This window comes from Amblyomma mixtum, chromosome 1 (genome assembly GCF_055824585.1).
Source record: "Amblyomma mixtum isolate Tamu chromosome 1, ASM5582458v1, whole genome shotgun sequence".
In the NCBI taxonomy this organism is placed as follows: domain Eukaryota; kingdom Metazoa; phylum Arthropoda; class Arachnida; order Ixodida; family Ixodidae; genus Amblyomma; species Amblyomma mixtum.
The window spans coordinates 160,817,345-160,838,647 of record NC_143012.1 but is presented as its reverse complement, the minus strand read 5'-3'; the positions used below and the strand labels follow the sequence as shown (position 1 = coordinate 160,838,647).

The following is a 21,303-nucleotide window of genomic DNA, read 5'->3' as shown; positions in this document are numbered from 1 at the left end:
GTAACATATGTGACGAGTTATTACCCCAAAAGATAGTAAGTACCACTACCTTTTTTCTAAGACTTTAGGCGTCGCTGTCCATGTTCTGCTGCTGACGTCATGCAAGACGATATTGACGTCACTGGTGGGTATTCAGAGCAATGCTGCTGGTCGAAGCCGCCTTATTTCGTTGTCGCTGAGCCATATAATGCTTCGCATTAAAACTCCCCAATCGCAGAGCCAGCTGGGGAGACCATACACGCTACCAAGCAAGAAGAACAGTGGGCGAAGACAGGGGCGCATCCGTCGTCTAAAGTTGTCCGCTTAGATCACTCAGGAGCTGTCACCATCTGAACTGCCTTAGAAGCATATACGCCCGCCCTATAATAGACTTTATGCTTCCAGCCAGTATCCATCACAACATACACTATAAATTTCTACCGACAGCACAGTATCGCCTTAGTGCCCGTCAGTGTCAGCAGTGCACACCATTCGAACCCTTCAGCTACGGAAACAGCACTACGACAGCGAAGAGCGAGGGCCATTTACGACGACAGAACTGCGCAGAAGTAAACTGCTGCTCAGCTTACGGCGGATAGTGAAACTACCACCTCCAAAATGGGCTTTGCTGTGCGACTCGTGCTCCGCGCTGAGCAGCCTGCACAATTCCGGCCTTTCTTGCTATTGTTTTGCGTGGTCGGTGTCGGTGTGACGCAGCTCGCTTATCGTGGGCCCTCAATATGCGTCCTGTGGGTGTAATGCCGCAGTGGCATCGCGGCGAAGGAGAGCACTTCGGAAATCGCCGCTTCCGCACACCAACAGCCGACCAACAAACCACGGCGGCAACTGGAGCAGAAGCGAGCCCTCATAAGTACTTTTCTTTTGATGGAACATCCCGACGTGGAAATCGGAGTACTCTGACTGGCGCATTTCTTCCATCACGCACGATGCAGCCCGCAGTTACGCAATCTGGCCGGCGTTGCAAGATTGCCCTGACCGTTCGTCACAGATGCAAGCATGATTAGCAGTTGCCTGCCTCAAGCAAGGGGCTAAATACGTCACCACTTTTTTGCAGGTATTCAACGCTGAACATGACGGTCTGCATCGAAGACGGCGTCATGAGATCGCTCTTACCGAGCATCGAGATTCCCGTTTGCTCTTTCTACACCTTGGCCAGAGAGAAGCTGCTCACGAATCCAGACAAGACAGCGCTGGTGAGCACCTTCTTGTCCCTCCCTGCTCAACCGATTCTCTTCTGTGCCAAAGTAGCCCAAACGCAGTGTGACGCGAAATCCACTTTCTCTTTCCGCACATAGCTTCAACTTGAATCGGAATAGTCGAGTCTACTCAGTTTCCTTCTTTTTGGCTTCAGGGGCGACTCCTAGCTGCTTTCTAATCCGGATGCCGACTTGTCTGTTTCCAGCTTCTCTGTCTCGTGATTTTCTCATTGCTCGAGAGAGGTGACGTGACCTTGCGAAGCTCTCGCACTGTACCCACGGATTGTAAGCATACTGCCCTTTGTCACAGGCGGCGGTTAAATTAATGATTAGCCGAGAGAGGTCACGTGACATAACGACTTCACCGCAGCCTGGTCACCAAGGCACGTGTGAACCTGCTCATCGCGTTGTGAAATACCTGCCTCCCGTGGCACGAGGCAATGAACCCGTTAGAATACATTCAATGCAACTGCCACCTTCGCACCATGGCACTACGCGTGAGGCTTAGTGAAATGAATTGAAATACATTCAATACAACTGCCACCTGCTCGTTAGGCTTACGGGAACTCTGGAAGAGCAACTTGAGACTCACAATCCACAATTCTGACTGCGCGTGAAACAGCAGCCTGCCACGTCAGGGGCGCAAGGCTTAAAACCACCGCACAACAGCGTCAGGTGGTGGTTTGAAAACTGCACTCAATCTCTTAATCATAACATAAGGTTTGTGAAGTCATCAAGACATGCGACCTCCAGTGGACCAGCGAACAGCGAAATTTTAAACTCTGAAGACCCCCCAAAATTAGAAAGTTGACGAAACCTCAAATACTAAAGGAACACCAAAATTTTGGAAGTAGGGCCACTCAAAAAATAGATCACGGTGGAATAATGTCGATTATCCGAATATATTAGTTTAGTTTGATATGATAATCCAATGGATGGTGTTCGAACATTCTGGAAGGTTATGATTCATACATACCATATATGGGCAATGGGACGGATTCCAACCAGAGTATGGCTAGAAGACCGCAAGAACATTACATTCTTAATACAGACACCGTAGCAGGCAAGCTATTGCTATCGCATTTTCTTTGAGAATGTGGTTGAAAAGACCCCAAGTTTTTCTGAGCCAGCATCCTGATATTCGGGCTGTGTGACTTGCCTCTTGTGCTAAATGAAGAAAAAGCGCTTTAACTTTTGTCATTCACTCGTCGTGCTACAGTCCTCATCGTCGTTGTCACTAATAATTCCTTTATAAGCGAGCGTCGGCCGCCTAGCGCTCAGCTTTCGCGTCGTCCATTTTGAAACTCCGGGCGCGAGTTTTGTTTTGTCGATCTCTGTTCCTTTAAAACCGGGAGAAAAGAAAACTGGCTGATACGAGGCTGCCACTGTAGGGAACAAGCGCCAGGTAATTGTGGAACTTAAGCTACACTGCCCACAGGAGCTGTTGGAAACGTCACGATACTGGATAATTTGAGGCATCCTCTTCATTAATAACTGGCCGGCAGTGCAGTCCTGTCAGTTTACCGCATTCACGACGGTCTGGTGACCATTACCGGCCATAAAGAGCCATGCTGGGGCCGTCGGAAACAAATGCAGCGAGCCTGGGGCGTACACTATAAAGAAGAAAGGAATGAACAGGGAGCGAGCTGTCCTTAATCTCACTCTCTTTAAAGTGAACGGTATGCTGCTCTAACCCTGGGGTAGATTTCCATCATTAATAATTACGAATACTTAAGCTTGGCAACGGAAACAAATTCCTTCCTCAAAGCATGCGAAGTTCCAGTAGTCCCGAAGATTTTAACCGACGTTTCAGCCTCGATTTTCAAACTAATGAGCTTATTTAGGGCACGGAGTAATTAGTAACGGAATTTTTAAAAGCTCTCCTGAACCGTGTGGCAACCAGGCAACACTGGCGTGCTCGCGATCCAGGACGACAGAAAATGGCGGTCACGTGCATTCTCTCGACTGAACCACTGAACTCCGCACTGCGCGTAGTGGGCGTAGGCGAGCGCATTGTTCGTTATTTTTGCTAGGGGTGCTGAGGGGTAAAAGGAGAAATTACGACAGAGGGAGAAACGCAACAAATTCCTTCGTCATTCCCTTGTAACGCGACAACTTTAAATGCCCCTTACATAGAAAATCCGGGGTCGTCGTTGTGAGGGAAAAATCACGGGCGCGGCTTTGGCAGGCGCAGAGAGCAACCTAGTGGACAGGTGGGCCTCCTAACTTACGGGTCCTTATGGCGTCATCACAACCTGCCCATCGCATCGTGAGCAAACAGCACATCGTGGCAAATTGGAGTTACATTAATGGTTGCTCGCTCGGGAGGAGCAATCCGGTCCGCACAAGGCCCACCGCTGGGGGGACCTACCATCGCAGGATAGTTGCTCATCGCCTAACCACTGTGCCAATGCGCCAGGAGGAGTATGATACTGCTAGCGTTGTATAAAATCAAAGCAGACAATAAATTTCTGTATATATGGGAATTAACCCATTACGCTATCGCGTCATACCATTAAGGCGGAGCTTAGGTGTCCCCTCCAAGTTTTCTGTCTAGCTCCTGAATGATTTCGACGGATTCATTACAGTGTGTCATAGTCGGACTCAAGTAGGCGCGCGCTGAGTTGCGCGCCTACTGCGCGCCCGGCACTCTTGCAGCAGACGACGGCGCGTGTTGGTTTACGACGTCACTCAGGCTCTGCTTCACTGTCCAGGTTAGTAACTACTTGCCAGCATGTTGTTACCGAAGCGATAACCGTTTCCTTGTGCTGCTGCCTTGCCCACTGTGTGTTAAAAGGTATTCGACTTGTGTTTTGCCGCCCACCAACGATCAGTTATCTTGTGGTGACACGGAATCCAATGCTGGGTCATCTGAAAAGGAAATGCTGTCTGAACTGTTGGAAGGCCAAAAGAAGATTAGTTCGACTTTTGAGGGCATACAGTGCACGCAGAAGGAAATGGAAAACAAACTTATCAAAATAACTGAGCTTATTGATGGCAATGATGAGCAGTTAAAAAGGTTGAATGCCCTTCGCAAGAAAGTCGAGATTGTGGAATCTGCAGTGTTGAAGCTTGAATCACAGGTGTCAGCGCTTCGGGATCAGATTGACGACTTTGAAAACAAAGGGCGCCAAAACAACTTAGTCATTTATGGTATAGATGAGCCAACTGTTGAATCAAACGAAGAACTGTTAACAACGGTGCAAGAAGACATCTTTACGAAACATTTCGGCAAGGAGGTAGCTGGCATTGAAAGATGTCCTACGATAGGGAAAAAAAGAAGCAAGTAAGTCACGTCCTGTTATTTTGAAAATTATCGATTACCGAGAAAAAATGTTCTTGTTCAGAACAGCCCATAAGCTAAAAGGCTCTAATATATCTTTTTTCCGAGGACATTTCGGAGAAGATTCGAGACATAAGTCGAAATTTGTGGAAAGCTGTGCCGAAGAAAGAGGAAATGGTGTAAAATTAAAACTGGTTTATGATAAGTTGAGCATAAATGGCGACTTCTTCGGTTGGGACGAAACGAAAAATTCACGATTTCAGCTAAGTAAGATAAGGTCTGACTGACAACAGAACACTAATGCCCGGTCAATGAAGTTAATAAATATCAATTATAGTAGCGTAATAAACAAGGTCGCGGAGTTAGAGGCACTTATCCTTTCGCATAATCTTGATTTCGCAGTACTGACAGAAATCTGGCTAAATGGCTTTATATATGACAGTGAGTGTGTTATTACTGGCTACAGCGCATATAGGAAAGATAGGAAAGAGCAGATAGGAAAGAGACTTTAGAGGTGGAGGTGTCTGTATTCTTTTCAAGTCATCACTAAATGTTATACGAATGCCGGATATACACAACGTTGAAGGTATTTTTTGTAAAGCCTATTACAATGGTATTAGATTCATTCTAGGAGCAACATACAGACAACCTAACTCACCTGTTTCTGTGTTCGAGGAGCTGGAGAAATACTTGCATGAAAATATTTAGTGACCGGATAATACTATCAGGGGATTTTAATTTCCCCAATATACATTGACTGACTTTCTCGCTCATAAAACCCAATCTTGCTGGTGAAGCAATGCTGAACATTGCATTTTCATATGACTTGCTGCAAATACTTAGACTATACAAGAATTCAGGGATCCTGTAAGTCAATTTTTAACTTGTCTTTTGTCAGTGGATCCATGAATGCTCAGACAGACTGCGAGGTCTTTCCATGAATTTCGGACCACCATGCGGTGGTACTAACCCTCTGCAATACTTCACTTTGCAATACTTCACGTTTATCCTTCCCTGACTTCACTCGGGCAGATGACGTTTCAATTATTGACAAGCTAGCGTTTCATTTTGATGAATTTCTAAACGGCAAATGCGATGTAAATGAGCTTTGGGTCCGTTTTAAAAACATTGTAACCGATTGTGTTAACTCGCTTGTGCCGCGAATCACGAAGAAAAAGAAGCACAGAAACCTGTGGATATCAAGCGAAGCACTCAGGTTAAAAAGACGGCTGAAATGGTTAAAGAAAAAAAAAATCAAAAACTCACCTGATATCAAAAAAGAAGTCTCTGATATAACTTCAAAGCTTAAAGTCCAAGTAGGCAGATACAGGCAGCGCTATTATAGTCACTTACTGCCAAGTTACACCGCATCTGCACCAGATAAATTTTGGAGAAACTTTAGCCCTGTAACAAAACAGTGTGAGGTGTTTGGTATGAATGGCACGTTGACTCATGACAGCAAAGATATAGCAAACCTTTTTAATGCACACTTCAAATCTGTATTTACCAAAGATAACGGCAGTTTACCATGTTACGATGTTACATACCTGCCTCCTATACCTGATGTTGAGATAACTGAAGAAGGCATCTTGGATATGATTCTCAATCGTGACATCCCAAAATCTTCCAGCCCAGATGATATCCCGAATGGATTTCTTAAACTTTATGCAGAATGGATGTCAAAATATTTCCATGTTCTGTATGTACAATCCTTGACCCTTGGTCAAGTGCCGAGCGACTGGAAGACCGCCAGAATCAAACCACTCCATAGAGCAGGAAATAAACTGTGCATTGAGAAATTCCGCCCAATCTCATTAACATCAACTACTTGTAAAATCGTGGAGCCCATAATTCACAAACATATTCTGGCTTTCCTTGCGGAACATCGCTTTCTAACAAATCACCAGCATAATTTTCGAAAAGGCTACTCGACAATAACTCAATTAGTTCAAACAATACACGACTTTGCAAATGCTATAATCAACGGTAAACAAACAGACGTCATTTGTATGAATGTTTCCAAATCTTTCGACAAAGTATCTCATTATAAACTACTGCATAAGCGGAACAAAATTCTAAAAAATCCTCAGCTCATTAATTGGATATAGGATTACCTTACGGCACGTAACGAATTCGTTAACTTTAAGAATCAAGACTCAGAAAAGCTTTCCGTTGTTCTCCAGGGCTCGGTCCTTGGCCCTCTTCTTTTTCTCCTTTATATCAATTATGTAGTAAAAGATGTCCATGTAAAATTAAGATTATATGCAGACGACTGTGTGCTCTACTCGGCAAAAGAAAGTCCCTTGGATCAAGTACTATTAAATAATGCTCTTCAGAAAGTTGTTGCTTGATGTGACGAGTGGCAGATGCCGGTAAATTTTGAGAAAACTGTGTATATGTGTATTACTCACAAAAAGAATAAGCTCAATTTCAATTACTCAGCTAACAATATCTTTCTTTGTGAAGTAACAGAATACAAATACCTTGGTCTCTGCATAACTAACAACCTGAAATGGAATCTGCACATTGATAAAGTCATCGCTAATACTTGTCGTAAATTGTTTGTTCTCAGAAGAGCTTTAAAACTGTCTACAATGAATGTCCGTTTACTAGCATATAACACAATTATGCCTCCAGTACTCTATCACGCCGAAATTATCTGGGACCCTTTCACACAAACTAACATAGCTAACAAGCTTGAACGAGTGCTGGAAAAGGCGGTTCGCTTTATCTATAATAATTTCTCCCGTACGTCAGGCACAGAACTTTTAAGGCAAGCCAACTTGCCTCAGCTAACCCAGCGTAACCGAGTTTCCCGACTAAAGCTTATGCATCAGATTGTGAAAAGACAGTGCAACGTTAACATCTCTGATATAACTACATTTTCTTGCGGATATGCCACCCGGCAGAGGCATCAACTAACTTCGACACCATTCCGTGCAAGAAAAATTGTTTTAAATATTCTTTTTTTTCCCAGCAATGTAACTGACTGGAATAACTTAAGTAATACTGCAGTGACTCAACCCTCCCTTTCTTTGTTTGCCGCCAGGCTCTGCTGACGGCCCAAAAAACTTAATTGTTCATATTTTGCTGGTTAGTGCATTGCGTTAAAAATGGCGATTGTTATGGCGTTCGTTGTTTCACCTGGCAGTGTACTTTGCCTTCCCTTTGTTGTGTTGCCTTTTATTACGTTTGCGTTATATTCCCATCATGCTAAAATCCCTTGTGGAGTGCAGTATCTGCAAATAAATAAATAAAAATTCAACATCGGCATCGCTGCCAGGAGGAGCGGCTTTTAGCGGAAGACTTCTAATTGGAATTTCTAGCTTAAATGCGTGCATGGACCTCTACTTCTTCCTTAATTACGTATCAGAACGTCGTGGCTAGTAAATGCAACATACAACCATGATTTGTTGGGAGGCCATGTTGTGACCTCTTTAAAGCCAAGGTAGGCAAGAAACGGGCAGGCTGCCAAGGAGTTTGAGACTGTGGCATATGCTCAAGGAATACAAGGGGGAAGTACTTAATAGAGATAGCTGAAACACTTTATGATCATGCATACCTTCTTGCGCAAAGGGGAGAATCAGAAATCGACTTGCAGCATCCAGAACGGCTACACTTAAAATGGCAGACTTCATATTTTGCGCGCATCCTGGCATACTGCAGGGGCTCGGCGAGGTGAGAAGTAGTGACAATAGGATGACGAGGTCTGGAATGAGCATATATTAGAGCATTGAACGGAGGAAACTACTAAAGAAAAAGAAGATCAACAAGTTAGAGCTTACAGGGACAGAAGAGTAATAGTTAAAATGCCCACTGTTCAATATTAGTGGACCAGCCTTCTAGTTAGCACGTCTGAGCTGTATTTTAAGTTACTACCGCGTTGGCAATGCTAAGCAGAAAAAGAGCTCTCCGAACTCAAAAACTAGCAGGGCTTCGCTCTGCTAGGCCAGGATATGCCTAGCGAAAGCAATTTTGTCTACTGACATTTCGGTAGCGGCACGCCGTCTCTCTCGTTCAGCATCTTGGCGACGTCTCTTCTCGAGACGTTCCTCTCGTTCTTAGGGCGTCTGAGCCGCCTGCTTAGCCTTTTCGCCAATTTTCGGCCGGCGTTTTTACGCTCTCGGCCGGCCTTGTACCATGCGACGCCTTCTGGATCGGAAGGCTCAATTTCACGCAGCCTGTACTGCTGCCGTGACGAGCACGGCGCTCTCCTTCTTCCATTTGTGCGTCTCAGGAGCGAGCGCATCGCTTCCGGCTTATATCCCAGCTGCGCGGCGCGACTCTGCGCGTGTGCAATGCAGCCAAGTGGCTGCGGCGCCATGGTTGCCATGGTACTGCTTGCCATGGCAACGGCACATGCGCAGCGGTGGCCTTTTTGGCAGGCACCGTGAAAGGCGATTCTGCTAGCCTGTTGTATCTTTCGCCAAAAAGGAGCGTAGAGACAGAGAAAGGGGTTCAGGTATAATCAGCCCCACTACGCCCACTGCAGCGCAAAGGCCTCTCCCATGTCTCTCCAATTAACCCCGTCCTGTTCCAGCTGCGGCCAACCCATGCCTGGAAACTTCTGAATCTCATCCGCCTACCTAACTTTCTGCTGCGCCCTGCTACGCTTGCATTCTCTTGGAATCCACATCGCTACCCCGTAGGACCAGCGGCTATCTTGCCTTCGCATTACATGCCCTGCCCAAGCCGATTTCTTCGTGGTTAGTTTGTCCTCCTCCCCACCCCCCTAAAAAAAGGGAAACAGAAATAGGGTAAGCAGCCTCAGCCTCAGAACTAATCTACATCACGTCAAGTACGAATGCAATAAGATATATGTCCCGAAAGCAAACACGCCATGTGTTAGATTGGAAAGCGGTCAAACGAAAAGGCGTCACTGGCAAAGAGCAAGACATCTTGAAGGTGATGGGTTTTATTCAGAAATTGTACCGAAAGGCAAGGTAATGGAAATTCTTCGCCATTGTCTTGCTTACCCTGTAACTGAAAGATTTCGGCTCAGCGGTCTGGAACATAAGGGGATATATGAATGTTGTTCTACCGATACCGCCACTGTAATGCTAAAACATACGAAATAAACTGCAACGCAGCGTACATGCCCATGATATTCACAGCGATCATAACGGAGCCATTCTTCGCAGATACCTTGTTCAAATATGCCAGTGAAGTTAAATCCTAAATTCATGACGATTTTTTTTGCACCCTCTTCTCGCACTGCAGATAGATCTCAAACTGAACAGGCATATTTAAGAACTTACATATCTTAGACGTTATACAGTAGGGTTTCATTCGAAGGGCTAAGAACTCAATCTAGAACGAAAGGCGAAAAAAGTGTGTTGTACCTTGCGTGCTGTGCGGCACATATGAAAAACCTGCGGCGGCTTTCTTTTTCTGCTTGCTTGAGGTCTCAAGGTCTTTGGCCTTGATAGAATTCTGCGTGCCTGTAATGATTTGTGCTGTTCGTTGCAGGTGGATGACGTCATGAGCCTTACTCGCGCTGAGGTCCTGAAACACCTGCAGCGGTACGCCATTGGGTTCCGACAAAATGGCGTGTTTCCAGGGGACCGGGTATGCGTGCATCTGAAGAACAGCGTAGAAAACATGATCGCCATGTACGGCTGCGTTCTGGCAGGAGCCACGATCGTTCTAGCCAAAACATCGCTCACCGAAGGTAAGACCCCTTGTCGAGCTACCGCAAATTGTTGTGGGCCGATGTGTGGCAGAAAAAGACACATCACGTGCCTAAGCTATAGGCTTAAATTGTTTCTCTGTCGAAAAGCTCTCTAGATTAGAAATGCACAGAGATTTACCCAGATTTATGCGGAAAACAAAAAGAGCTGAAAACAATAGAAGGCAATTATGAAACATGACGCCAGAAAGCTGCGATATGCCAGATGGACTTAATGTTCATCATTACCATGGCGCTCCTAATCTACTGAACACTTTTACTTTATGCAGATGTCACGTACAGAGACTGAACTTTTCTGGAGGGTAGAAGTGGCTGGTGGTGCAGCTTCTGAAGGGTTAATTTCGTTTGGTGGTGGAGTAGGTAGGTGGGTCGGGGGTATCGATGAGATTGGTAGGCAGCCGCATAGGTATGGGGTTTGGAGGAGTCAAGTCAGTCACACTTCTCAAGGGAGGAGGTTTAATTTACCTAAGTTTGACCCGAGAACGCCGGCTTTTCCGCCAAGTGGCACTGGTACTGCTATCGGAAAAAAAAAACCGTACATCAATGCTCGGCTGCCCCTTCGAGGCCCTTGTTTGGAATCACAAGAATATTGTCGGGCTGTGCATACAGATAAATAAACTTCGAACTTTCAAGGGACGTTCAGAGACAGTGCCAGCTCTTATGGTCCAAGATTTGTAAAACAAACAAGGCGGAGTTCGGATGTGGAACTAACCTCACGTGGCTAGTAGTTATATAAAGTGCTCTAAAATGTTTTTATTGCGAAAGCAATACTGCTTGCACTTTTCTGCCATCGATGGTCGTGGCGCCTACTTACACAGCGGCGCGTCACGTGACCGTGTGACGTCACGACAGACCGAGAGCCGGGGCCCCAGCTCGCTCCATCGATGGTGGAGGTACAGCATTACACGCCGGCTGCGCCGTTGCCCAGAGAGGGCGCTCGCTAGAGAGGGATAAAACGGGGGGGGGGGGGGGGGGGGGGGGGGGCTGCAGCTGCGCTCCTCTCAGTGCGCTATGTCGGATGATGTGTACAAGGCGAGGCTGGAACGATCTGCTGCGGCCGAGCGACGGCGCCGCGCCGAAGAAACAGACGAAGAACGGGAAGAACGGCTAGCTAAAAAAACGTGCATATGCAGCAGCCTGGCGAGCACGCCGGTCAACATCGCTTGATGCGGGTGCATCTACAAGTGCAGGGCCAAGATTAATGAATGGTGTTTATCTTTCCTCATAACTTTCAACTCTCTTCTATCTGCATGTGGCAGCGGTGGTGGCTCGGCTGGAGCCGGTAGGCAGGCCCGTGCACTTTCCTTTTCATCCTTCTCTCAGTCGCAACCAACCAACCGTCGGCGCAGAGCGGCAGCAGACACGGCGGATGCGGGCTGAAGAAACGGATGAAGTTGCTTTCGTAATTTCCGGGCTTAACCAAGCTGAGCCTCTGCCAATTTTTTCTCATTCTGACTTACTCGGAAAATTGATTCGTAGTTATTACTAACTTTTATGGGTGAAAATGCCCAGGTGGGAGCTGCAAAGTTGTCAAGTGCAATAGAAGTCCTACTCAAGCTATTTCTATTGAGAGCCTTTGTGTAGTCTCCTTTTCTTCAAGAAATATGAATGCCAGCGCAATTAAAACTTACCATGTGACAGCTTGCACTATGCGCTAAAATCTGCAGCGATTGTAACACTATCGTTCACAACTCGATAACCAGACGCCTGCTTTGCGCCCTTTGTACCGCCCACGACACGTCTTCACATCGGTATTCGTTCCGAGATCGGCGCAAGCGTCTTCTGACGACGGGCCGTTATCAGTCGTTCTTCCTAATCTGCCAGAAAGACCAGCTACCACTGGCACGCAAGTAAAATTTAGGATTGTGGAAAGAAGGAAACGGTATGCAGTGATCAGCGTATCTCATACATGCACACTTTGATCCGATTATGAGGTAAAACTTATTATTTATATCATTCAATTTTGGTTTGGTTTTGGTTTGTTTTATCGGGTTTAACGTCCCAAAGCGACTGAGGCTATGAGAGACGCCGTAGTGGAGGGCTCCGGAAATTTCGACCACCTGGGCCACGTGCACTGACATCGCACAGTACACGGGCCTCGAATTTCTCCTCCACAGAAATTCCACCGCCGCGTCCGGGATCGAACCCGCGTCTTTCGGGCCAGCAGCCGAGCACCATAGCCACTGAGCCACCGCGGCGCTATTCAATTTTGTTTGCAAGCGGTGTTGATAAGAAGGTGACGGTATTTCGAATATTTGAATAATATCGTGCCTCATTGAACTTCTGCTAAGAGCTTTGTCACTAGAAAAACAACAAACATATCGTTCTTAACACTTTATAGGTGCAAGCTGAATGCAACTCTCACACGCATACGAATGCTGAAATTGCACTCAGAATAATCCTAAAAATTGGACTAGGTCACTTTGAAGCAGATTCGATCTCTGGGTTTGTAGACACTAATACCCCTGTCAAGCGCACACGTTAAGTGCACTTACGGGGAATGCGCTTCGGGATCCCGAGTGACACTTTGGGCTACGCAGTGCTAAACGGGAAAGCAAAGTGCACTCGTAGTGAAAAAAATGGCGGCAGAAAATGAGCGGAATTTCTGAACAGGACGATGGAAGAGAAATAATCTCATAATATCTGATTGCTTAACGTGATAGCGCAAATAAAACGAGGTTCAACAGTTTTTAACGATGAAAACAAAATGAAAATAGAAGAAAAGCCAAGACCAGCCAAGATTATCCAGAATTTTGACAACAAACAAGATGGCGGATGTCAGCGATATTGCATCTGACCACGTTTACTTGTTTTGTTGCTTCGCTTGTAGCTATAACCAACGAACTTTTTCTAAAAACAGTGTTATAGCATGTAAGATAAAGTTGTAAGTACTTTTTATGCACTATAAATTTTGTACCATTGGAATCGCTGGCGTCGACGCTACGCACTCGGCCAGCAAAGTGTGGTCCGTGAACGCACTCCCAGCGAAGTGCACTCTTCCGCGATTGACACTCACTTGCGTAGTTTAGATGCGGCAAAGTGTACTTACAGCGAAGTAAACTCTCCGTAAGTGCACCTAACTTGCCTGCTTGACAGGGGTATAAAAAGCTACTTACTTTCCCAAAGACTTTGTAAAACTACCTCTAATGTGGTAAGTGCCCGTACTTAAGTCTATTTTTCTTGAAGAAGTACCTTAAGGCAGTTTACTGAAAAAAAAGTTAAAGAACGCAGCACTTTTTCAAATTTGATTTTTCGCTCCAATATGCACCGCGTAACAGTGCTATTTGATGCGCTAGTTGTACTCTAGATGTAACGTACGTTAACGTTAAGACAGGAAAACAGAAGAAGCAGAAGAAAGAGCACAAAAAGAAGGAGCCGAAAGAGCAGCAGAAGAAAGAGCTTTCAGACAAATAACATTTCATGCCATGTTTGGTATAACAGCCTAACAGCACACGGCCAAAAAGAGCATCACAACAGCAAATATACGCGCAGAATAAAGGAGCTTTCTAAAACTTATCATTTATTGTGGTGCTTTAAGTACAAAGGGGCAACTGCACGCAGTTAAAGAAGATTAGCAGAAAAAAGAGGTTTCTCAAGCATGAGAGTTTACAGCCAACTTGCTCTGTGAGTAGGATAAAAGCGGGACGGTGCACGGGCAATCAAAAACATAGGAAAAGGCAGAAATAGACGCAGGAGAAATATTTCTGTATTTAACATGTATTTAATGACACGTTTTTATCATAAAACCGCAACGGCGTACGGCCAAAGAAGAGAAGCGTAAAAAAGAGCAGAAAGAGAAGCATGCGAGAAACATGTCATTCATTTTCATCATTTTAGCACAGAAGCGCAACTCCACACGGCCAGAGAAGAGCACCAGAAAAAAAGGGCTTTCTGAAATCGACAGTTAAGGCTACATTTTTTGCATTACAGTGTAACTGCACAAACCAAAGAAGAGCACAAGAAAGATGAGATTTCCTGTTATGTTTTTAGCTTACGAGCGAAACGGCATGCGGCCAAAGAGCACCAGAAGAAAGAGCGTTCTGAAACAGGACATTTAAGGGTATGCTTGTAGGATATCAGCGCAGCGGCACACGGCGAAAGAAATGCATGAAAACGAGCAGAGAGAGAAGCAGAAGGAAGAGCCTTCAGGCACATGACCCCTGAAACATGTCATCTAAGGTCACATTTTTAGCATAAACGCGGAAACGTACCCTGCCCCCAAAAAAAGAAGCAGAAGAAAAATAAGAAAAAGGAGCGGTAGATAGACCAGGAGAATAAAAGTATTTCATACATATCACATTTAATGTCACGATTTGCATGACAGTGCAAAGGCGCATGGCCCAAGAACAGCAGCATAAGAGCAGGAAGAGGAGCAAAAGGAAGAGCTTTCTAAAGCGTGGCATTTGTTAAATTTCCCGAAAAAAACGCAACGACATACTTCCAAAAAGAACAACACAGAAAATTCTCAAACCAGACACTCATTGTCATTTTTGGAAGATAAAAAGCGAGGGCACAAAGGCAAAGAAAAGCAGCAACGAACGAGCTTCCTTAAACATGATATTTATTGCCATATTTCACCATAAAAGGCAAAGCGCAAAACAAGCGCAGGACAATGAAGAGCTTTCTGAAACATGTCACAAGAGCTGAAGTTTCAGCACAGCACTGCAACGGCAGTCAATCAGGAAAGGAAAGCACTGCAAAGAGGAGACAAACATATCTTGGGGTCACCAGAGAAAAATAAACAAATATAATGTTGCCCAGCCCGCACAAAAAGATAAAAATATATTAGGTTGGGGCAGCCTAAAGAATGAAAAAGAAAAAGCCCCTGCCTGAAGAAAGAGAAACAGATAGAACAGCTTTTTCAAGCTGTATATTCTTGCCGGCCTTTTAGTTCTGTTATGTTTTCTATCAAGTTGGTGCCACGTAAATAGTTTTTGTCTGTTTAAACACACACACACACACACACACCCACACACACACCCACACCCCCCCCCCCACACACACACACGCACGCACGCACGCAAGCAAGCACGCACACGCACACGCACTGTTTAAATGTGTTTTTTCTCTGTTGTTATTTTGGCTCTTACCAGAGGCAAGACCATTTTAAAGCATCCCGTCAGTGTCAGAATATAGATCTGAGATTATAAGCTTCCTTTGCACGAGTTTATCGCATTTGGTTGAAGTTTTTATGTTTGTGAAATAGGAATGTGTCGTATTTTCTATCTTGCATATTGGAAGCATGATTAGAAAATGAACATTTTAAGTTCATCGAACTTATGACGGCGTTGATTAAAAAGTTTCGAAACGACCTTCTGGACATTCTTTTTTGCGCCAGCGTGGTTGATGTTAGTCTTGCACGCACTGATTACTGTTTTTTTATTGATAGGGACATAAACAAGACTTTGGTGCGTAATTATGGCGCCGGATATACTATTTTTTTGCACATAACTAAAGAAAAATACAGGAACTACCGATATAACATTCAATAAAGCAAATGAACAATCCGCAAGACAGATAATACAATGGACGCTCCACAAATGCTAACAAGTTAGAAAAAGAAACTGTAAGTAATGTTTTTTTTTAGAAGAAAGTTGGGCTTTATTGGTCCCAAAAAGTATACAAAACAACATAAATGTACAGACGAGGGTCCCAAAGTCAAAGACTGCACCGGGACCCTCGATAAATCATTAGTACAAGAAATGGTTACAGCATAGTTAGCGGATAAATACAAAATATAGAAAATATAAAATCAATATTTCACAAAAACAAGGTCAAAAATCCCAATAACGCAGGTAATATAACACATCAGCAAAAAGCGAATAACACATCAGCTTTCCAATAAAAATACTTTAAGTTTGTTTTTGAATTCAGGCAACGAAATTGATGTCTTTAGATTGGGTGCAATGTGTTCCAAATTGAAATGGCTTCAAAAGACGACGTCGATTTACCATAATTGGTATGGACTTTGGGGAGTAGAAAATTGTTTCTTGCTGCAAATCTGGTAGGGTTGTGATTGATGAGCTGATTGGGGTCTACAAACTGAAAATGTAGGGTGCCATGTAGTAATCTAAAGAACATGATTGCGAGGTGATACTGGAAAAGCTGGTGGACTGGTAAAATACTGTGCTCCTGTAATAAAGAACGAGCATTAGGTAAGAAAGGGATACGGGTAATAATGCGGATGGCCTGGTTTTGTAAGTGTTGCAGAGACGATAAATGGCAATGATAAGTATTTCCCCATGCAGTAATCCCATAAGTGATGTGACTATGTATGAAGGCATAATACAAAGATAGGAGTAGGTTGCATGGAAAATATGGACGCGCCTTAATTAGAGCTCTGATGCCAACCATAGGTCTTTGTTTTTGATGAGCGATATGGACGGAAAATTTATGAGTTGAATGAAGAATCACGCCGAGGAAGTTAGTGTTATCAGAAGCCGGAATATTACAAGAACAAAGGTTTAACGTAGGAGGACGCGAAATAATTTTCTGGCTACTTTTGAACACTCTGAATTTCGTTTTGGAGGGATTAATCCACAACTGATTATCAGTGCACCATTTGGCTACAATACTAGAAAGGCATTGAATTCAAGAGTTAGATCATCTATGGATGTATTAGATAATGACACGGTAGTGTCATCAGCATATAAGACACAGTGATTTGGACTAATAGAATTAGGAAGGTCCTTTATATACAGTAAGAATAGTAAGGGTCTGAAAATAGAGCCCTGAGGAACACCTTGGTTAATAGTTTTAGCTTGGGAAAGGCTTCCACCAATATTGATTATTTGTTGACGATTTTTAAATAACTTTTCAGCAGTCGCGACACGGGACCTGTAATACCATAAAATTCGAGTTTTTGAATCAATATGGAGTGATTAGTCATATCAAAAGGTTTTGTGAAATCTAAAAAGACAGAACCAACAAACTCGCCATTATCAATACCTTGCTTGATAAAATCAGTCAAAGAGATCAGTGCTAAGTTAGTCGAGCTGCAAGACCGAAAACCAAACTGATGGGGGGAAATTATCTTAAATTTATCTAGGTAATTGTTTAAGCGTTCAACTATCAATTTCTCGATGATCTTACTTAGAGAAGATAAAATAGATATAGGTCGATAGTTAGAAATTAATCGTTTGTCTGCTTTCTTGAACACTGGGATTACCTTAGCTGTTTTGCAGCAAGCAGGAAAAACACCTGTCTTTAGGATGAGATTATTAACATGAAAAAGTGGTTCAGAGATCAGATTGGCTACAAGTTTAAGGTGCCGAGAAGATATCTTATCTAATCCAGGGCTAGTGTCCTTGAGGCCAGTAATCAGCAGTTTGATTTCACGAGGGGAAACAGGAAAAAGAAAAAAAGATTATTTTGAGCGCTTTATGTTTATCTCTGAAATAAGTGGACGACTATTATGAGGCGCAGAAAGGAAGTCACTAAAGGCATTTGCAATGTCGAATGGATCAGTGTAGACTGTACCATTGAAATTAATTTCAGTAAGGGGGCTATGTTAATCCCCCATAAATCATAAATGTATGTTTTATGGGAGCTTAACACCGCAGGGCGACTCAGGCTATGAGGGACACTGTAGTGAAGGGCTCCGGAAATTTCGACTACATGGGGTACTTTAACGGTCACTGATAATGCACAAGAAATCCGCCTCTAGAACTTCGCCTCCATCGATATTCGCGCGCCGCGGCCGGGATCGAACCCGCGTCTTTCGGGTTAGCAGCCGAGTGCCATAACAACTGAAGCACCGCGGCGTCTTGACTATAGGCGACGACATTACCCATGGGTAATGATTATTACCTAGTAACATAAAATGAAGATATGCTAGAAGCTGTAGTATGCACTAAGCACAGTAAATGGCATAAAAGCCACAAAAGCTTCTAATATAGTGTTTCTCGCAGAAGGAGCATTGAATCATGTAACGATGCGCAGTTAAATGTACTCTTCATATTGAAGACAATGCCGCGTGTCGTGCTTGAAGCAGGAATGTCGCTTTGGAAATGCTTGCAGTGTCTTATGTCTAGGTCAAGAGCCCAAGCGTATTGTCGGCGGGTGTTTCTTATCGAGCCTAGCGGGTAGTAAGATATCTCCCAGGGAGATATCCTTTAGTACATCCATTACATCCAGTACATCCAGTACATCACGCCATTAAACTCAACTCAACTCAACTCAACTTTAGTACATCCGGAAATTTTTTTGAGGCTGTCATTGGTACTCGGTGCGGGCTGGACAGCATTACTTATATTTCTTTTATCTGCCCACACTAATTTATGCCGTTAATAATGCCCGCGATACGTTAGTGAAACAGGAGGGGTTCGTACATCGATCCTCACGCTATATTCTGTCGTTGTTAGTTACTAACTCGGAAAAACGTTTATGTCAGGAAGGGCGTTGCAGTGTTTGGTTATAAATACACGGAAAGCTCAGCGTTAGTGTTTGGTCGTCTCTTAAGTACATCGCCTCTTTTTAGAGTGGTTGCTCATTAGAAAGCATACTTAAGGAAGTTACGGGGTCGTTCCTAACAATGGGTTTGGTTTTAATGAGTCCAGACACTTCAGATGGTAGCTACCATAGGTACACGTGATTAGAAGGCGCGTTGCCTGTCGTGCGAATATGCCTTGGTTACAGTGTCGAGGACGATTGCTAGTTAAATATTAGTAGTGCTGTCGGTCTGTACGCTTCTTGCGGAGCTTCGTTTTGAGCTGACGATTTTTTAAACGAGGAGTAGTGTGAAGAAAATGGACTGGCGTTCTAGAGTAGCGAAAGGTAAATTTAATAATATAGTGAAATAAGTTCAGGTGAGATACATCCGCTTTAATGTTCTCAGATCCATAATCTTATATAGTAATAAAAATCTCTGCTAACTAAAGCAGATATATGAGCGATTTTCCTAAAAATTGAATTAAAACATTAAATTTTGGTAACCCGATTAATATAAGTCGGTGTGCTGCGCCCATAGTAATATTAAAAATTAAAAAAAACCATTTAACTGCCGCCAACTCTTCAAAGCAGTTTATCTGAGGATTAACCATGTCTGCGTAATTTAAAATCATGGCTGAGAGTCATTGTTTTTTTTTGTGGATGCATGACTGCGTTCTCTCAAATATTGTAGAATGGCAACCTGTTCTTACATTTTTTCATTTATTATTATGGTCCCTTCGCTACAACCAGTCTTTCATGCATAACTACGACTTGATCGCAATATCGTTTCCTCAAGCCGAAGGCATCCTCTTTTGCTGTAGTCCTTTTTTGGTTATCATGTTGGGATCATTTTTTTCTCGTCACCTCCTTCATTCACGACGCAATTGTATTCTGCAGGTGAACTCCGCTATCAGGTGCAGGACAGCGACAGCACGCACATCCTAACCGACAAAGAGCACACCGAGAAGGTCCGAAAAGCTGTTACCAATCTGGGCATGAAGGTAAGGGGTAGCTTTAAACATGGTGACACGCATGACGTCACTAACGAAATGAAAGCTCCCGAACAGCCATCATGGGGTATGCTGAAGAGATGGGAGGAATATTCACCATCACGGCAGCTTGAGACAATGTCCGCAAGCCGCACATTTTCTAGAAAATGAATGGTTTGGTTGCCTTCAGTGGTGCCCCAGAACTAGTAGTAGTTAACATGAAATATACGAGCTCGGTAGCGCAAAATACGATGAACGTTGAGAACGACGCACGACGCAAGCGCAAATTTATTGCGCTTTCTTGGCAAGCTTATACACTTCGTATGAGGCCCTGCCCTCATTACCATATTTTCGTAAAGTGGTGCACAAGACGAAAAAAGTTGCTAGCAAGCGCAAAATGCGAGCAATTTTTATGGCGCCAATATAATAATCAGCTGCTGCAGCAGGAAAAACAATGTTTAACACGACCCAAAGGGTGTGAAAGTTAGTCATTCTCATCGGTTTAATCAGTGCAAAAAATAATTGGTACACACGATCCCATTGCCATATTGGAAGTAGAACATTGCACTGGCTCTGGCGGAAAGCCTGGGTCCGGTCCCCGCCATGGCACCTGGCGTCAGAGCACTGTTTCGCCATGTCTGAGCCGGCCTGAGCTGTAAGTGGCGGGCCTGGCCATGCTCGGGCCCGTACACTTCGGGCTTGTACACTTCGTGTGTTCTAGCGGCAAACAGGACCCCCGATGTGGGCTCAGTAAAAAGGTACTCAATGTTTATTCATTGATGTTTCTTTCCTTTTTGAATCGATTTGGTGCCTGCACTGCACTGTTTTCACGCCGCAAAATTAGGAATAGTGCTTTTGTGCTTCTCTTCTGCCTTGCTCGTCGGAACATTCGGGAAAGTGAAAGCATGCCAGCAATGAAGTCTTAAGAGTTCTTTAAAGCAGAATCAGAGAAGGCTTAAATTCGTCATTTGTGCACAGTTTATGCGCCGTAGTGCTATGTTAATCTAACCTCGGATGTGCAAACTCGGCCGCGTTTACCACTGAATATATTTTAGTTAAATGTAATTTTTCAGTTTCTGAAGAGCGGCAGCGAAAGACCGCTCTAAGCAGTTCTCAATCGCAAAGTCAAGCAGCCTGTTGGGCACTCTCCGAACTGTCGGGAGATAGCATTACGCTGTAGGATTTTGAAAAACGACGGAAAATTCTGTCCTCTTCACCCCCTTTGCAATTAAATCGTATTCCGGAGGGTTTCATCGAATCTGGTCTTATATATAACATAATATGTTCGTTTCGACGATGACAATGTCACCGAACTGCTGGCAGTTCTGTTCTGTCAGCAGTGTTTTTTTTTAGCTTACAGTCTGATTTTAACTGCCTAAAATCAGAATGTAAAGATTTAGCTTATGCCATTTGAAGGCGCTCGCACAGTACCAGGGAAGTAACAGAGGCATTTCATATCTTGAGAAAAGCAAACAGATGTGTCAGCCAGCCTTCAGTAGCATTGTCCTCTAAGGAAATGAAGTTGCTAAACAGTGGTTAGCACCAATAACGACACGTGCGATTAGGAGACATATCATTACCTGACAAGTGTATTTTTGACAAAGCGCATGCGCGAGCTTTCTTGACTCCCTGCCTTAAAAAGCAGCTTGTTTTTTCCAATAACCACAGTTGCAAGTTCAGCGCCGCGTGTGTCTTCTCTCCGTTTTTGTCCTGTGT

At 44.1% G+C, this 21,303-nt stretch overlaps 1 protein-coding gene across 1 annotated transcript in view; it reads left to right on the top strand.

Annotated features, from left to right (window-relative positions):
• Positions 1–1,070: 1,070 nt before the first annotated feature.
• Positions 1,071–21,303, top strand: part of LOC149369543 (uncharacterized) — an 88,384-nt gene continuing 68,151 nt past the window's right edge. The window contains exons 1-3 of the mRNA XM_089575893.1: positions 1,071–1,193; positions 9,949–10,150; positions 19,496–19,599. Of these exons, the coding sequence (XP_089432019.1) occupies positions 1,071–1,193; positions 9,949–10,150; positions 19,496–19,599 (429 nt within the window). The remainder of the gene's footprint in view (positions 1,194–9,948; positions 10,151–19,495; positions 19,600–21,303) is intronic.